This window comes from Talpa europaea, assembly GCF_964194135.1.
Source record: "Talpa europaea genome assembly, chromosome: 4".
In the NCBI taxonomy this organism is placed as follows: domain Eukaryota; kingdom Metazoa; phylum Chordata; class Mammalia; order Eulipotyphla; family Talpidae; genus Talpa; species Talpa europaea.
Window position 1 is genome coordinate 84,787,230 of NC_140070.1, and position 18,702 is coordinate 84,805,931.

The 18,702-nt window shown below is 37.8% G+C and overlaps 1 protein-coding gene across 1 annotated transcript in view; it reads left to right on the forward strand.

Moving 5' to 3' along the window:
• CRYBG3 (crystallin beta-gamma domain containing 3) overlaps window positions 1-18,702 on the forward strand; it is a gene marked incomplete at its 3' end in the record, with an annotated part of 99,686 nt that overhangs the window by 23,791 nt on the left and 57,193 nt on the right. The window contains exons 3-4 of the mRNA XM_084231631.1: window positions 3,747-4,180; window positions 11,595-17,586. Coding sequence (XP_084087757.1) covers window positions 3,747-4,180; window positions 11,595-17,586 — 6,426 coding nt within the window. The remainder of the gene's footprint in view (window positions 1-3,746; window positions 4,181-11,594; window positions 17,587-18,702) is intronic.

The window sequence follows — 18,702 nt, forward strand, 5'->3', positions numbered from 1 at the left end:
CCTTCAGCAACACACACCTGCCATAATCAACTTGACACTATCTCTGTACATGCTATACTGTGTGTCTAGAATGCTCTTCTTACCCTTCAATCAAGCTCACGTTACCTTTGGAGTAGATTCTCCCCATCCCCAGTCACTGACTTACCTCTTAGAAGCTCCCACAGTGATGTAATGATGAGTATCTTGATGACTGTAAGTGCCTTGAAACCGTAGCTAAGTCTTACTAATCGGAGTACATAATGCTTTCCTGTATTTCCTTGTGTTGGGCACATAGCAAAGATAATAGATAGGTGAATGGATGAATTTGGACATAAGGTCCCTGAATTACAATATATTGACTGTGAAGAAAAAAAATTTAAAATTCCTAAAAGACATCTAGTGTCATCAGTATCCTTTGTATATTATAAGCAGAATAGTAAAAAAAATTTAGAGTAACTGAAACTAATGTTTTGTTAGCCTTTGTTTGAATTGAGTACTATCATGGCAGACAGTCCTGCTGCAGGCGACAAAGGCTCTAGTTTGTGGCAGCTTGAACTTCAGTGTTGTCTAGGCCAAGGACAGAGAGCAGCTGTTTTAGAAATAAACATAAAATTTTTATTTCATAAATACAGAATTTATTGTCTTTGAATAGCAATGTTCCTGCTCGTTTTAATTTCTAAATTTAAATAGCTTTTTTTCTTGTTGAAGATATTTTAATTATTGACAGACATGTCTCATAAGATTGTCAGGGGAAAAAAGTAAGCAACTAAAGACAGTTTGGAAAACGTATGTCTGGGGGTGGGTGAATGTTCTTCAGTCAGCTTAAGATACAGGAATTCTGGCCCTCCCTGGTGGCACAAGGGGTTAAGTCTCAGCACTATGAAGCTATTGGCAGCACTGCAGCACGAGTTTGATCCCCAGCCAGAGAGCTAACCCACAAGCACAGCAGACTTCTCCTGTCTTGCCCGCTGCTCCCCTCAGCAGTGTATTTCAGTAGATCACCTGTTCTGCTCCCTACTCTTTTTCTGGTGAATCCTCTCACCCCACCCCCACACCTCTGACCTACACCCCAGCCCTGTATACAAAAATAAAATAAATCTTTAAAAATATATATAAAAAATTTTTTAAAAGGTTAAGCAATTCTTTATCCTTCAGCAAGAAACTAAAAATTGAGAGGAAGAAGAAACAACTTAAAAATTATAACAAATGTTTAAATTTGAAGATTTATTATTTCAGTAAAATGTATCTTGTTTAGAAAGTAACCTATTATACTTGAAAGATATTGTTGAGAAAAATAATAGAGGCAATGAAATAAATTATATTTTTGACAGAAATTATGTCTTGAGATTTTACTGATGTCATAAAGTATATATTCTGAAGTGTACCTGTGTAAAATAAGTGCTTCAGTTTTATAAGACAATTTTGTAAATCTTTAAAACATTTAAAGAATATATGCTGTATTTTTTTTTTTTTAAGATTTATTTATTTATACAAGCACTGGTACAGTCAGAAGCACGAGAAGGTGAGAGGATTCACCAGAGACAGAGCGGGGAACAGAACAGGCAGACTGACTACTGAGGGGAGCACTGAGCACAGCAGGAGAGGTCTGCGCCCCATGTGGGACCCTCGCTGGGGGCCAGGGATCGAATTGGCGCTGCAGAGGCTGTGGGCAGCTTCGCAGCCCAGAGCTCAACCACTGCGCCATCAAGGGAGGCCCTATATGATTAGCCTTTACTTGCCTTTCTTCAAGTAGCTATTCAGGATGAGCAGTTATTTTTCCTCACTACACAAGGGAAAAATCACTGCCCTGTTCCCATTACAGAATTTATTTATTTTGATTCAGAAAAGAGTATCATGACTTGAAATTATAACAAATTAACTGGAGCAGTGAAAATTCAAGAAAAAATGTGTAACTTTCATACACATGAGCAATTTCAAAATGTCAACTAGCATATTCTTTTCTGCCAAACTGAAAGGCCATTTATGCTGCTGATATGAGGACAGGGTAGAACTAACTTGTAGTGTAGGCTTCCAAAATGAGCAGAAATCTGGATGGCTGAGGTGGAGATGAGTTGCAGTTGAACCCAGTAAAAGGTGAGATTTTGAATGATTCTAGAAGGCTGGTGATATTCTAAATGTAGAGACTTCACAAGTTATATTAAGGTCCTAACACGTAGAAAAATATTATGTGTTTACTCAAATACACTGACACCTAAAGGTGGGAACAAACTTAAAATACTGTTTGCTTGAAATTAATTTTAAGCTAATGGCTTCAAAACATTTTCTCAACCTTCCATATGCTAGGTTTTATTAGCAATTAATGGAACTCTCCTTTAAACTGTTTTGAATTGGGATTAAAACATGGAGCAATGTAGACAAATGCCGTTATAATTAGGATGCTCTTGCTTTCTCAAAGATTCACTTCTTACCCAACTTTGTCATGTGAACCTACTGTGCCCGTAGGTGGTTTTACCTTGATGTCCTGATCTTTTTCTGACTCACACTTGAGCTTTTATAAGGACGAGTGAGCATGTCATCTGACAGATAGGGTCAGATTTACATTCCTTTTACAAGTGGGTAAATGAGCATGTTTGGGAGGCAGGGTGAGTTGGCACATTAGAAGAGTGTGAGGTGGGGTGCCAGCTTGCTCTTTGATACAGAAGCACAGTCTGTCTTCACACAGCCCAGTATGGTTAGGTTGCTGTACCAATAACCTAGTTATGAGCAAGTAAAATGCACCTTTGGACTTGTTCAGCGCCTGCAAGAATTCTCAGTGCTGTCTACCATTTGCATGAATGCACATACCTTTTACCTTTTTAAAATCAGTGCTTCAATTTTTATAAGATATTTTTGTGAATCTTTAAAGCATTTAAAGAATATTTGTTGTATTTTAATGCCTTTTCAAGTGACTGTCCAGGATGAGCAATTATTTTTACTCACTAAAGAGGGAATAAATCACTATTTGTGTTAACATGAAGGATTCAAACTTCTCAGAATTGATGTTCCATGTTGCCGTCCTTGTCGCACTCGCTCTCTCTCTTTTTTTTTTTTTTTTTTTTGCTGCCCCTACCTCCTCTTCTTGAGAAACATTTTTATAAGTTGGAGTGTCCTGAGTCAAGAGTACCAAAATGATGAGGTCTGTTTAAGTGTTGTCTAGTGTACCAAAGTGTTTGAAAAACTGTCCATTACTCTTAATAATAAAGGCTAAATTTCAAAAAGAAAACATGAGGGTTTTGTTGATTGGTCCCTTTACATATCTCATCATACTTCTCTCCTTTCTCATTCTGTACCCTCTGCAGAATGTTTGCCTCTAGTCATATTAAACTCCTTTAAAACTTCCATCTCATTAAGCAAAGAGTGCAGACGAGGGGGAGAGGGATGGAAAAAGGGAGAAAGCAACAAGAGAGGCGAGAGGGAGAGAGATAAACAAGCATCACACAGTCTCCTTTTAGGTCTTCTGAGGACACCTCCTCTAGGAAGCATCCCAGGTTACTTCCTGTGCTCTCACCAATGAATCTGGACTAGTGACTCCTGGTGTGGGTTCTGCCCAGTGCTGTACTTCTCCCTTACTGGCTTTAACTACATGGTTTTGTGCTGCCTGTGCTCTTGAGTAGATTGTGAACTGCCCAAGGGGACAAACTCATTCACCTTAACAGATGTTTCCCTGGCACCCCTGCACACAGTGTCATGTAATAGGTTCTCAGTCTTTTTCAATAATGTTATTTTTTCAATAATGGTGCTTATTGTCCTCTATTTTTATTTCAAAGATTCCCCAAAGTGAAGACAGAAGAAACCATGCTGAGAAGCTAACCACTTCTCCAAAGCAGGAAGACCCCAAAAAGTCAAACGACCTTCCCAATTCCACCACTTCAGACATCAAGATAGGAGAAAGTGATCGCCAGCCAAAAGAGAGCTTTTTTCAGTTTCTTGGAAATTTATTCAATATCTCAGGAAAAACATCGCTTAGTGAAACTAAGCAGTCTTCTTCCAAAGATGATCAGGATAAAACTGAGAAAGATTTACAGAGTCCCAGTGACCATCATGGAGAAGACACCAAACAGGAGAGGGAGGTCTTGCGTGACTCCCTTGGAACCCAGGCACTTCCAGTGGAAGAACAAGAGTCCACTTCATCTGAATTCTCTGAAGCCTTTTCTTTGGATACAACACAAGACAGTGAACAAGAAATCAGTGATCTGCCAATGTAAGTTCAAAATTTACTTAACCAAAAATATTGAGCTATTGGATCTAACTTTTGAACTTTGAACTCTGTGGTTAATTGAGAGGGTTGGAAAAAAGTGTTCTGTAGTGTCTCTGCTACTGGGTAAAAAATTAGATGATTATGTATATCATGCCTGTCACCTAGGGCCTTTTAAGGTATTGTAGGGCTGGTACTGGTAGCTTTTAGGTGCTAACTTTGTCATAGTATAATATTTATTTCTAATTTGACTCCCTTAAAGATGTGAATTCTTCCTGTATTAAGGTATTGTGTTTAGTGGCTACATTTTGGGAACAAAAATGGTCCTAAGGTTTGTATTAATACTTCTATTAATACTTTTAATAGTATTAAAATATTCTTTTAGTACTATTAATACTATTCTATTAATACATTTTTCTCTGTGAGATCCAATTAAAAAGGGTAACAAGAGTTACATTGATGATTTATAAAGCTTGCCTTATGAACATTTTCACAGCTCTAAGAAGCTGAAATGGTGCCCAAATTTAAGGAACATTTCATCACTTTTTTTTCTTCCTTTGATTAACAAATTAGCTTATTTTTCTTTTATTCAGGTGAGCTAGAGGGAATATTTTCCACCCCAAAAATTTTTAGTAGTAGTTTTGAATCCACTAGATATCTTGCCTAGCAAAATGTATTCATTCATAACTAATAAGAATCAATTTTGTTGATTTTAACCTAACCTCTTCTTGAAAATTATTTTTAATTTAAGAGGTCATTAATATGATGTAGGTGATAACTTAGAACTCTGTCGTTCTTTGTCATTTCAAAGTGTCTTCGTGTGTGTGCTTTCAGTTAATTTCCTCATAGCAACCTTATGCTGTAGGCACAGACATTTCACATCTCACTGTTGTGAGAACTGAGGTCCGGGTGAGTTTTCCTATCAAGAGTTATGTGGTGAGGTTTTGCCCTACCAAATGTTAAATGTACTGCTAAATCTACAATAATTGAATCAGTGTCATGATCTAATATATCTGCTAGAAATTTAAATGTAATAAAATCGTCTAAAAATAGACTCATATGTTGGTGATTTGAACCACTGCTTACAGCATTATATATACTTGTGGAATGGAGGACTTGGGGTGTTGGTTAATAATTTGGGGAAAAAACCAAAAACTAGATACTTAGTCCATTTTTATATTAAAATTAATTGAAAGAATAACATGCTTCAAACACAAAAACTAAAAGTAGCTAAATGTGTATTATTTTAGTGATAAACTAAGTGTGATAATACTGGAGAGGCATCAGGAGAGAAGATCAGGAGGCTGGGTTACTGCCAATTTTCCAACTAACTTATTTTAACAAAATAAACAATGTTAAATTGGTAAAGAGAAGACAGTATGAAAAAAAAAAGTCAGAAGATGCTTTTTGTTTGTTTGTTTGTTTAGAGAAAAAGTTTATTGAGGAGAAAAAGAGCAGAAATAAAGTGGGACTCCCAGGCCATGAAACCATGCCAGGGAGGGCCAAGGAAGCCCAGAAGATGCTTTAACACATAAGCAGCTTAGACACTAACAATAGGAAAAATATGGACCATATAAATCATTCAAATAAAAGAAATATAAACTCGAGCAATGAAGAAAATGCAAACTAAGATAACTTTTAGGCTGTTGATATAGTAATAATAAATATTATACTCTGTGTCCCCCAGAGGTGATAGAACTGGTGTTCGTACACACTGCTGGGATTGAAGAGTGTAAACTGATGGGTCATTTCAGGGAAATACGGTATCCAGAAACTTAAAAAGTTTTATGGGGCTTCTGGTGGCCTAGGGGTTAAGTCTCAGCAATATCACCACTTTGGGCTGAGTTTACAAGGCCAGGGAGCTAACCCACATGGCACAGCAGACCTTTCCTGTCTCTCTTCCTACTCCCCTCAGCAGTGTATTTCAGTAGATCCACTTGTTCAGCTCCTCACTCCGTCTCTGGTAAGGGTACCCCCTGCACCTCTGTCCTATACCACAGTTTTAATTTTTTTCTATCTTTTAAATCTTTTAAAAGATAAATAAAGGTTCTATTAAACATTAATATAGGAACATATAACACAGAAAAGTGGTCTGAAGCAGTACTGTTTTCAGTGTGCTCCTTGGATCAGCAGTATCTGTATCCCCAGGGTCTCATTAGAAATGCAAATGATTTGGTTCTTACCCACTGACTCAGACTCTCTGGGAATGGAGCCCAGCCAGCTTCCAACTATCATTCCTGGTGACTTTTTCTGTTCCAAAGTAATTTAAAATGGTGCAGATTTTGAGGCTGACATATGGGAGTTGGATGGAACTGAACATTTGGACTTTTTATTCCTTGGCTTTGATTAGTAGCTCAGTTTTCTTTCTTTGTTACTGGACATGAGAAAAGTGGAAGAAGATTTTATGCCTCTTATTAATAAAATCCTTGTTGTTAATAGAAAAATTGCTTTAAGGCAGTTGACTACAGCTGCCTCATTTCAAAATCATTTCAAAGATGATTTTGACCTACTAGGACCAGGGGACTAACTACCTTTTGGTAGAAATATAGGCTTCTCTTGCCTAGATCAGAAATCCTGTAGATTAGAATTACAGCTTTAGTAACTTGATTATTGTGCATTTGTTTAGTAATTATCATTTAAAAGTGGATACTAGTTCTATTAATAGTTTCCTTTGACGGTATGGTTAAGCTATGCTTATAATCAAGTCAACACTGTTTTTAAAATCTGGAGAAAATAATTTTAAAATCTATACTTTAAATATTAGAGTTTTAGTATTGGTTCTGTGACATGAATTTACTAAAAATGAGGGTATATTTAATTTTTTAAAAATTCAGATCTTGAGAATATTTCAAATATAAAATGTTATTTAAAACTAAGAGCCTCACAGCATGGCACTCAACCTGCTGCGCCACTAGGGAGCCCCTCTATGTTTAAGATTTCAGTCTCATACAATCATTTCCATCTTTTAAAATAAGGAAGTTAACTGAAGGCTTTAGATTATCTTATATAAAAATGCCCTTTTTTTTTAAAGATTTATTTATACATACAAGAACTGGGGTACAGGCCAGAATTGGGGGGGGTGGTGAGAGGATTTACCAGAGACAGAGGGAACAGAACAGGCAGATTGACTGAAATACACTGCTGAGGGAAGCAGTGGGTGAGTTAGGAGAGGTCTGCTGTGCCATGTGCGTATCTCCCTAGCCAGGGCTCAAACTTGTGCTGCAGTGGCTTCGGACAGCTTCATAGGTTGTGTCTTAACCCCTTGCGCCACCAGGGAGGCCCCCCCTGGTGTTTTTCTTTTTATCAGTAGGTCTTTGGTAACCAGGGTGTATTAAAAAGGGCCAGTAGCTTGATTTAAACAAGTTAATAAAATAACTTGTGCTGTTTAATGTTATCCATTAGTATAGTAACAAACATATTTACTGTGATGACTATTAATGTAGTTTTCAAAATTTGCACAAGTTACATTATTAATTATTTGGAGTGTGTTTTAAAAAGTCCATCAAAAGGCATTATAAATGATTTCATCTTCAGTTAAAAATAGCAAGCAATTTTATAATTGTTTTTATGTATAATTTACTATGCAGAGATCATTTTTAATATCCATAAAGCCTTTAAGAAAATCTTTTTGTTTGTTAGATGTTTTCTGTTGTCTCATAGGTCTAATATATTTATATAGAAAGCTACTTTGTTGGGTAGAAATACTTTATTTTTAACAGGTCATTACAAACTGTTCTGTGATTTAAAAAAAAAATGCACTTTATTTAAATAGAAAAGTTAAGTCTTCCCTATTATGAAAAGCATTCTTAAACATGTAATTTGAAAGGAAATAAATGTAATGCTAAAAAGGTAGCTTAATTAGTTTCCTAAACATGAATTCAATACTTTTGCTCTTAGGTTGTTACAATCATATGTTGTGCCTGTATGTTTCATAAACTCTCATATGATCAGTGTTTCTGTCTTGGGCTGAAATGCATAAAAACCTGTTTAGATTTTCAATAACACATGTCCATTTCCTTAAATATTTGAAATTTCTTTCTTACTATTGTTTGAATCATGTACTTTTAGTTATAGATAACCTGTGAATCATGTACTTTTAGTTATAGATAACCTGCTACAGCTACATTATATGTAAATTTATATTCCTTTTATCTGTTAAGCTTATGAAAAATGAAACTTTAAATTTTCTATTCAGTTTATTTTTAAAGGTATGTGTTTTGGCCTTTTTATTTACTGGGGAAAAACTTAAAATTTAAAGCACAGATTTATGTTCTTAATAATTTTCAATTATGGTGACTCATCTGCAACCTCTGAAAGAATGATGAAGAAAATGGACTCTATTGGCATGACTAATCCTTTAAGAAGTGGGCGTGTAGTTCCTCAGTACCTGAAGGGACTAATTATAATACATGAAGCTAAGCTTGAAACTTTGATGTTCAGTGCTTTAAAGATGGTAATAGAATTGTTTAGGAGTTAAAATATGTATTTTAGTTACAAGCATATATAAAAATGCTATAGGTTATCTAGAGAATTTTAAGCTACTTCATATAAATCAATATAATCATCTTTATTGAAAGTACCCAGAAAGCCCTAAAAATGTAAAACAAAGATTCCCCTCCCCAAGAGACGGACACACACACACACACACACACACACACGTGCTAAAACTACTGAAAGACGGTATTACAATATGTGTTAATTTAATGGCTTTTTCTCTGTAGTCTATTTTAAATCAAAAGTTGTTGGACTGATGAGGGATAAAATGCATTAAGGTCTGTTTAGGAAAGGATTTCTAGTAAAATGATGTAAGTTTACTAGAAGAATGAAAATCTGATCCTTTTCTCTCATTTTCTATTTCTGGGGGTGTGATGTTTTTTGGTGTATGTATTTCATCAGAATTATTTTGGTGATCTTTGGGGGAGAAAACATTGCAGCCTGAAACTTTGAAAAAACATAAAAAACTTTGAAAGAAAAACCAAACATAGAGAAAAATTCAGACTTTCATTCTGAATTGTATATTTTGATATGGGGACTCAGCAATTTATCTTTTTCTCCTCTTGAATGTTTTCATAGAGACCTAATCTAACTTTTGTTTTATAACAGCCTTTGATCTAGCCTGAAACCCATGCAGCAGCTAAACCCATTTTTGCAGGACAAAGATTTTCTCTACATTTCTTTAGCTGCTTTATAATGGATAGTGAAACTAAATGATGTAACTTGGAATTTTTCACAATAGTGGTATGATAGGATTATAAATGTCAGCAATTATGGAGATTGAAATTAATTATTTCAGCTAAAATTCAAGAAATGTGTAAGGGGCACAGTTGATGGAGATTTTACATGTCAAAGGTGGTCTTAACTTTGGTTTATTCTTAGATAAATCTAGTATTAAAGTTAATTACTTTAAAATTGGGGAGAAAATTGGGTCTCCCCTGGTGGCGCAGGTGGCTGAGCACCGCACTGTGAGACTGTCCACAGCCTCTGCAGCACCGGTTCGATCTGGTTCGATCCCTGCCTGCCTGTGAGGGTCCCACATGGTGCAGCAGACCTCTCCTGTCTCGCCCTCTGCTCCCCTCAGCAGTGTATTTCGTCAGTCTGCCTGTTCTGTTCCTCGCTCTGTCTCTGGTGAATCTTCTCACCCTCCCGCACATCTGACCTGTACCCCGGTTCTTGTAAAAATAAATAAATCTTTAAAAAAAATTGGGGAGAAAATTCATTTTAGATAATGGATTTCTTAGTTATTCATATGGATCCTGGTGGTGATTTGTTAATTACATGTTTAATCTGAAAAAATTAAATAGAACATTTTTCTACCATACATGTTTATAGCCAGGACACTAAAATGTAACTGGACTTTAGAATTTAAGACCTTTTATAACAACCTACACTGTCTTAAATCTTAGCAAATCACTAATATTTAGAATCACTGCTTTACTTAATCATTTGTTTATTCATAAAAAGTTATTAAACATACACCATTTACCAAATCTTGTGTGGAGCACCTGAAAATACTAAGGCAACATTGCCTTCCCACCAGGTAGTGGGAAAATGCTTAAGTGCGTAAATCTTGATAGTGTAATGTGGCAAATGCTGTGTCTAGTATCCTTTTCACCCACAGATCAGAGGCTTAGCACCCAGTTCCAAAGTGGAAGTATCCTGAGTTAGGTTTGCATTAGAGAAAATTCGTAAACTGAGTCTTAAGGGATGTTAGTGTTTGTCTCTGGGGTTGCAGTTAAAGGGGAGAGAATGTTTGTAGAAAGAGCTTCAAGATAGCATGGCACGGTGTGAGAATTCCCAGAGGTAGATTCCTCAAGGGAAGTTGAATGCTGAGGGCATCAGGAACTTTATGCTGTGGATGCTCTATTTTTTTCTAGAAATTCCTTTTGATTTCTTCATTTACCCAAGCCATTTAATACTTGTTATACTAATCAATTTTTTTTTTTTTTTTTTTTTGGTGGGACCCTCGCCGGTGGCCAGGGAGTAAACCAGTGCTGCAGAGGCTGCGGGCAGCCTCGCAGCTCAGCACTCAACTGCTGCACCACCAGGGAAAGCCCACTAATCAAATATTTTAACTGAATATTTTAAGAACTTAACCCAAGAGGGGATTTTTGAAGGCAACCGTGAGTTAATGCATATTTATCGAGTCAGGGCAAGACATTTTACCAGGTGCTTCTCTGTAAAACTCCATTTAGCGCCTCCCTGGTGGGCTAGGGATTAAATCACAGCACAGTCACTGCTGCAGCTGCTAAGTTAAACCCAAACAGCACTGTCTCCCCCTCTGCTCCTGTGAGCAGTGTATTTCAGTAAATCTGCCTGTTCTGCTTCTCATTCTGTCTCTGGTGAATCCTCCCACAACCACCCCCTGCACCTCTGGCCTGCACCCCAGTTCTTCAGTGCATCCATAAATAAGTCTTTAAAAAAATAAATAATAAAACTCTCCATCTATGTGTTAAAATTCAAATTCACATCTATGGGAAGAAAGCTCGCCATATACTCTGATATGTTAGAAAAATCAATGTTATATCCATAAGCTTGTGAACCAGTATGAGGCACCAGTGCTGTGTGGTTTCTTCCACTTGGTCCTTTGAGAGTATAACTAGAAATGAGCCTCTGAGTGGTCTGCCCACCTTATCTCCATGAATCTCGGTGAGAGAGATATTTATAAGCAGATTAGAGGCAACAGCTCAGAGGAGCTCAAACATTCTTGCTGTCTTGTTACCTCACTTGCTGCTTGTCACAACCTTATTGCTATTTTAGATAAATGATATTTAAAAGATTTAACTAAAGCATTCTAGGACTTCCTTCCCAAATTAGCACATATTAAATAGTATTTGCAATACATACTTAATCAGTTTCTGGGAATACTGATGAGCGCTACTAATTATATTTTCTGATATTCTTCATGCTGTTTCTTTTGCAGACAAACAGATGTTAAACTAGAGAGGCCTTCAGTAACATATGCAACCTATCGAGGCCCCAGACAAATTAAGAAATATTTGAAACAACAAACTTCATTAGAAATTGTGACTCCCTTGGATAGAGAAGATGAAAGTTCTGACTCTAGTACAAACACACATATTGGCCCCAGAAGTGAGAGAGAGACTGGGATAGTGCCAGTGTTGTCATCAGCTGGCACAGACACATCAGCGAAAGGACATCTGCTAGACCGCCCAGCGGAAGACTCTGATTGTTGCAGAATAAATCCCTATACAGAGGGCCATCCGACAAACAACCCAGCACTTCTGAATAATGCTGCTTCTAAAGAAATTTTAAATAAAAATGATTCTGAAGGACCTGAGAGAAATAGACTATCCCCTTCCTCTGTGATTCACTCCAGTTCTGCAGTTAGAGAATCTGACTCACAACATTTAAGTTGTGTACCAGTTTCTCAGACTGACAGAAATTTGAAATGTTCAGCACGGTTTCCCGGAAGTAACAGCAGCATAGTTTCTTACAGTCCAGATTTTCAGAGAAAAGGAAAGGCTGACACTGCCCTGAAAGAAAAGAGCTTTGTGATGAGTGATGAGACATTGTTGCAAAGAGATGAGCATGTTGGACTTGAAAACCCTGATACTTCTGACTTCCCTTGTAGTAAATCTGATGAAAGTGACACTACCAAACAGGAAAGTACGGATTTGCCCAGTTCAAATAAATCAATTGGGCATGAAGGTCTGCACTTGTCAGAGAGTAAGTGTTCTGACAAGCAGACAGCAGATAACTCATCAACGCAGGCTGCCAATCACACCAGCACCACTGCCCCTCAGAGACATGCTGTGACAGACTCAGAACTTGTAAATGAAGGAAGTAGGTTGTCTGCCCAAGATTCAGAGAAAAATTTAGCTGTTACAGAAATCAGACAAGAAACAGAAACTGCCTCAATTTGTGAACCCACAGCTTCAAGTCAGGTAAAAGCAACAGGAGATAAACCTTTCCCTAAAGATATTGACAAGTTTGTAACAGAAGCCAAAAAGCTGGACTTTAGACCACATGGCAAAATGCCTCACAATATTAGACTAAATCAGAAGGACTTGGCCTCTGAAAAATGCATCAGTGAATCAGTTGTGACATGCTTAGAAAGTAAAAGAGCACCTGAACTGAATGTTCACCTTCATAGAAATCACATTTCAGAATCTCTTCCTGACTCTGAAAGTCATCAGCAAGCCAAAGTACTACCAGATGCCAGAACATCTGTTACCCATGACTGTAAAAAATCAAATCTCAATACTTCATCTCCTACCTTTTCTTCCGGTGCCGACATGCTGAGCAAGTTGGTTATTCCTGTTTTAAAGAAAGAGGATTCCTCTGTGCTCATTAAAAGTGGAGATGTGGGCATTATTGGTATTGCCAAGCAGCCTAACAAATGTCAAGAAGAGAATGTGGGAAATCATGTTGAGGTTGCAAGCAGTCCGAGTCTTCCCACTTGCCTTCACCTTGAGCATGCATCTGCAGTTCTTGAATCCAAAGAAGTTCTTCCTGATAGTGAAAACTGTCAGGTCCCACTAGATCTTGAAGCCATTAACACTCTCCTAACTGGAGTGGACTCAAGATTTGGGTCTGTAAGCCTCTCTAAAGATCACGGTGCCATCTCACCTCAAGATGCTAATAAAGCAGAGTCAGTGCTTTCAAAAACTGTATCAAGTAAGAGTACTGTAGAGAAGTCTGAGTCTCTTTCCTTAGGAACCCAAACTGGTAATGTTGCTACAATTTTATCAAAAGCTGAAATTGATGGTCAAAGCAGTATTCCTGTTGAGTCACGTTCTGAAAAGGAGAAAACAATAGCTCTCTCCAAGTTATCTGTTTCCCAAATAGAGCCCAGAGACATTTCTCAGGATAAAATTTCTTTTCCGTGCAGAATGACAGATGCGCCAGCCAAGTCAATTTTATCAGAATTAACTTCCCCAAAGGTTGAACAGGACAGAATTTTTCTGTTAATGGATCATAAGCAGATTCAAGAGAAATATTCAGATTCTGGCCTTATAGAGAATTGCCAAACTGAGATTTCTCCTGCTGCTGCCAGCTATCAAGGTAAACATGAAACAGAAGTCATAGGTTATTCTCCTGATTTTCCTCAAAGTAATACATCTGAGATTTTACCTCCTGTTCATGATGAAAAAGTCACTAGTCAAATGGCCAAGAATTGTGAAGCCAGTGCTTGTCAATCTTCAGCTATTTGTGGGACTAAAGAAATTTCTAGTTTGTCAGAAATGACAGAACTCAGCTTATCTAATACTCCCCCCAAATTCCAAGAAACTGACAGCACAAAAGTAAATTCACCTTTTCTAGGTTCTGATATCAGTTTAGAAAGAAACACTTTTGCATCTGAAGAGTCAAGCTTTTTTAATATACCTTCTGTTCTGACATCAGAAAAGATAGCTTCATCTCACAGAGAGAAACAGCACACTCATTTAAGTTGTGGCTTTGATAGCCTGTCTTCCTGTAGGAACTCTGAAGAAGTTAGTTCACATACTCCCCCAAATAATTTTGGTCCTGTAAAAGTTACCAAAGCTGTCACACTTGAAGGTACCTCCATAGCTAATCTGCTGAACACTAACAGCTCCTATTTGGAATTTGAAATGTCTGTCCCAACAGGGGCAAAAGTGACCCTTTTGCAGGAACTTTTTGGGAATCCTACTGAGAAGGTATCTCTTGATTTCCCAACTGCTGCCCAATTTGACAAGCCCAGTGCCGTGGAAGCAGTTGCTGGCGCTCCAGCGTCAGTTAACAGCTCAAGCCAGCAGTGTTCTGAAGCATCTGCTGAGTGTGTAGAAACAAGGACAAGAGCACATGACCTCAGAAGTGGTTTACGTAAAAAGGCTGATACATTGACTGGTGAGATTTTTAAATCTGTCAGGAAAGAACTAAAATCCAAACTTACAGTTGGTACCTGCCAGGACCCTGTAGTCATAGACAGCATAATGAATCCAGGTACCCTGAAAGAAGACATCCTTGCGAAAAACCCATCAGAAATGACACTGACAGGGATCCAACTGACAGAGCATTTGGAAGAGCAGGACATGGACATACGCGAAGTCAAAGGGGAAGAAAAGACTAGTGTTTCACCTGCACTTGGTGAGAAGAGTCTCCGTTTTGATTCCGATAGAAAGAGTGTATCTTGTTTGTTAGAAGATCAAGCTAGGGAATTAGTCAATGAGATTATTTATTCAGTCCAAGAAAGTCTGACAAGTGATGCTTTTGAAGATACTAAGGCTACCTGGCATTCTGAACTTCAGGCTAAGACATCAAAAATTCTGAATAGTGATAGTGTTAAGCCATGTGATATGACAAGGAAATTCTTGGTCCCAGAACAGGCAGTAAATCAAAGCACATGTGAAATTAGTGAAAAACCATTGGGTAAATTCTTCTCTGTAAGTAACTTAGTTAGTGACACAGAGTCAATTAAAGGAAAAGAAGTTGTTCTCTATCAAAAATCCCCATTATCTGGAAATGGAGCTAGACAGTCTGATACTGTAAATTTGCAGGAAACACAGACTGTTTTACTAGCTGAAGATGAGTTAGATAATGAAATAAAAACACATTTATTTCTCAAAGAGGATAGTAGAGAGAAAATGGAAACAGAGTATATGGATAATCACAGAACTGATACAGAGGATACGAGGACTCTTTTTTTCAATTTCAAATGGCCTCCATTTGCCAATGATGACCTCCATGTACCTGGGACATCCAAAAGCAGTTTGTCTGACAGCCATGTGTGTATATCTGATAAAAACTTGCCAGGTCACATCAATAAAGGCACACCCCTCGTAATGTCAGAAGTAGGGAAGGTGCACAAAAAGGATCCTGAAGTAAACATGGGGAAAATTGACCTTATATCTTCCATGTTAGAAATGGGAAAAGCAATCAGAAAGGATGCTGAACTGACTGTCGCAAAGACTGAGCCGACAACCGATGTTTTTAAAATGGGAGAAGCACACCAAAGGGATGTTGAGAGATATATTGAAAAAACTGAAGGGCTACCTGTTATTTTAGCAGTGGAGAAAGCTTGTAATATGAGGGATCATGAAGGAGATATTAGCAAAACTGATGTGATGCCTGTTATATCAGAGGCAAAAAATATCTATCAAAAAGACACGGAGGGACTTCCTGGAAGGACTGAAGTACTATCTGTTACATTAGAAATGGACAGTATATACCAAAAGCATGCTGAAGGGGATGTTGGGAAGACCAGAGTAGCATCAGTTATGTCAGAAATGGAAAATATCCACCAAAAAGGTATTGAGGGAATTACTGAAAAGACTGTAATGACACCTATAACATTAGAAAGGGAAAATTTTTACCAAAAGGATGATGAAGAGGTTGTGGACAAGACGGAAAAGACTCCCATTATGTCGGAAGGGGCAAGTATCTGCCAAGAAGATTCTGAGGGAATCATGGGACAGAATGAAAGACCCATGTTAGAAATGGAAGACATTTGCCAAAAGTTCACTGAACAGGTTATTGGGAACACTGAAATGGTACCTGCTGTGTCAAAGGTGAAAGAAGCAAATACCAAGGTAGCACCTGCCTCCTTAGAAGTGGAAAAAGCCTTTGAGAGAGATGCTGGAGAGACAGTTGGAACAGTTGTGCCTATACCCTCTATGATAAAAATAGAAAGAACATCCCCCGAACATTCTGATGTGACTATTGGGAAACATGAGGTGGTAAACCTTGAGAAAACACATGAAACAGGCCTGGAATTGCCTGTTATACAAGCAGAGGGTATGTCTCCCATATTCCAAATGGAAAAAGCACCCCAAGTATATGCTGACGAGAGTGCTGGAGAAATGGAAGAAGGCCCCATGGAAAAAAAGGAAGGCTTGATAGCTCACGACAGTAGACTTGCTTCCTATTTCAGGGGCTATGAATCACCAACATTAAGTAAGGATTATGAAGGTTACCCAGCCTTAACAATGCCAGATTGTCAACCTGAGGATACCAGAGAAAAGCCCCACAAAAACAAGTCTGTGGCTACAGTAGATAAGAGAGAGAAAGATCTAGACTTTGGTAGTGAAAAAGAATCCAACTTAGGGTTTACTTCTCAGGATGAACAAGAAAATTCTTCCTTTACTATATTATATGAAGAACCCCTTCAGGAGGAGGACAGGTGCACTTTCACGGAAGTAAGAAGAACCCACCCTCTCTCATTTCCCAATACAGCGCCTGAGGACATTCCGGTTTACACGTGTGAAAGATCTGAGAGTAGAACTGACCTCGTCCGTCATTTTGAAAAGGAAGGTAAATTAGGTGAAATGTTTGATAGTGATAATTCAGAAATGTTCTTGTCAGTAGAGGCCAAAAGATACAAAATTTATCCCTTAGCTCTGTCTCCCATTTATGAGGATGATAGCTCTCAGGAGGACGTCCTATCCAGTGAGGTCTCACCTGGTCATCACGGCTCCACGAAATCAAGAGAGAGTGCAAACCAGGCCTCTTCTGTTTTATCACTTCTGCAGTCAGTATCAGAGCGTTTAAAGATGAACTTTGATGATGACAGGCAGGAGGTAGGGGAGGAGGAGGAGGAAGAGGAGGAAGAAGCATTGCATGTAGGAAGTCTGATAGAGAGACGGAGAGAAACTGTTACCTTCAAGCTGCCCGATCCCTCCATCCAACATAACCCTGATGATGATGAGGAAGGGACTGAAATTTCTAAAAATTCGTGTGTAATATCGAACGAACCTACTACCTCCAATCTACAAATTGGGCTGTGGTCAGAAAAGACCGCCTGTCTACAAAAATCTGACCTGACTTCGAAACTGCATTCTTCTTTAAAGAGTGCTTATCATCAGTATTTGCAGACTTCTAAAACCCATTCCTCTGAAAAAGGAGCTAGATTTCTAGGTGGGGTTTTTCAGGAACCAGTGTCAAAATATTTCCGTGCTCAAGACAACTCAGGCAGATTAAACCTGTTCACAGAGGTAAGTGAACTATTAAATGAAGTAGAGCTTTGGGTCATGAAGTGACCGGAAGTTTTATTAAGAAATCAATGTTTTGAAGTTGTGTAGTGACTTTAAAAAATCATTATTTTTGATTGAAGTGTATTATAGCTCATGTATTTTAGTTGGACCATTTGTTACTCTGAGCAAACAAAACTGCTTAAGAGTTTAAAAAGCATAGGGGAGCAGCAGAGTTCTTTATTAATATTTGTTTTTTGAACTAATTTAAGTGACAGTATTATGAAGGAAAATTCTGCTGAGCTTAGGTGTTGTGGAAATACTAATGTTTAAGAATATTTTAAATACTTAAGAAATTATGTATCTGCTTGACAACCTCTCACTATAGATGTTCAGGGTATTCATAAGAAGCAGGACAATGGAAAGCTTAATTCAAAGCATTAAAAACATACCTAGAAAATGTTTTGATATTGTTATATTTCTCTTTTTGACCTAGAAATATTTAAATATCTAATGTGTAATATTCATTGAATGTGGGACTTTGCTTTTTTGGTATTTCCGAGATCATGGAACTTTGTCTAGGATTTCCAAGGTGCAAGAATTAGTATTCTGAACAGCCTTAGTAGCAAATGGTAGTACTTGAATATCAACCAATAGCCTTCAAGGCAAAGCTGTTCTGAAAGCAGTGATGGGATTTAAAGAAATTTTTCTTGAATGGTTTCCATTACCCACCAAATCACGTGAAACCTTTTTTTTTCCTGTATGAAGTTTACCAAGTTCTGTTTATCTAACCCTGTCTCCTGGTTACACACCCTGTGTTTCTACCATCATACTTTTTTCTCAAGGTGGTTCTTTTCCTGGAATTTTATTCTCCACCCCAACCTGCCACACCTCACCTCCTTGTTGCTGCCATTCCCTTGACTTCTGTAACCTGGTATTTTCTTTGGATTTTACCTATGGGTTTAACTTAGCCCCTCACTTAGAAGAATCATGCAAGTGTGATCCTCATTTTCCCCTTTCTAAGCTATAAGCTCTCAGTGACAGAGACAACATAATGTTTTCCTTTATACATACCTTTAAATTCCTTGCACCTATGGTCCTTTAGTAAATACGAGATAAATAGATAAATTCGATTAGTGA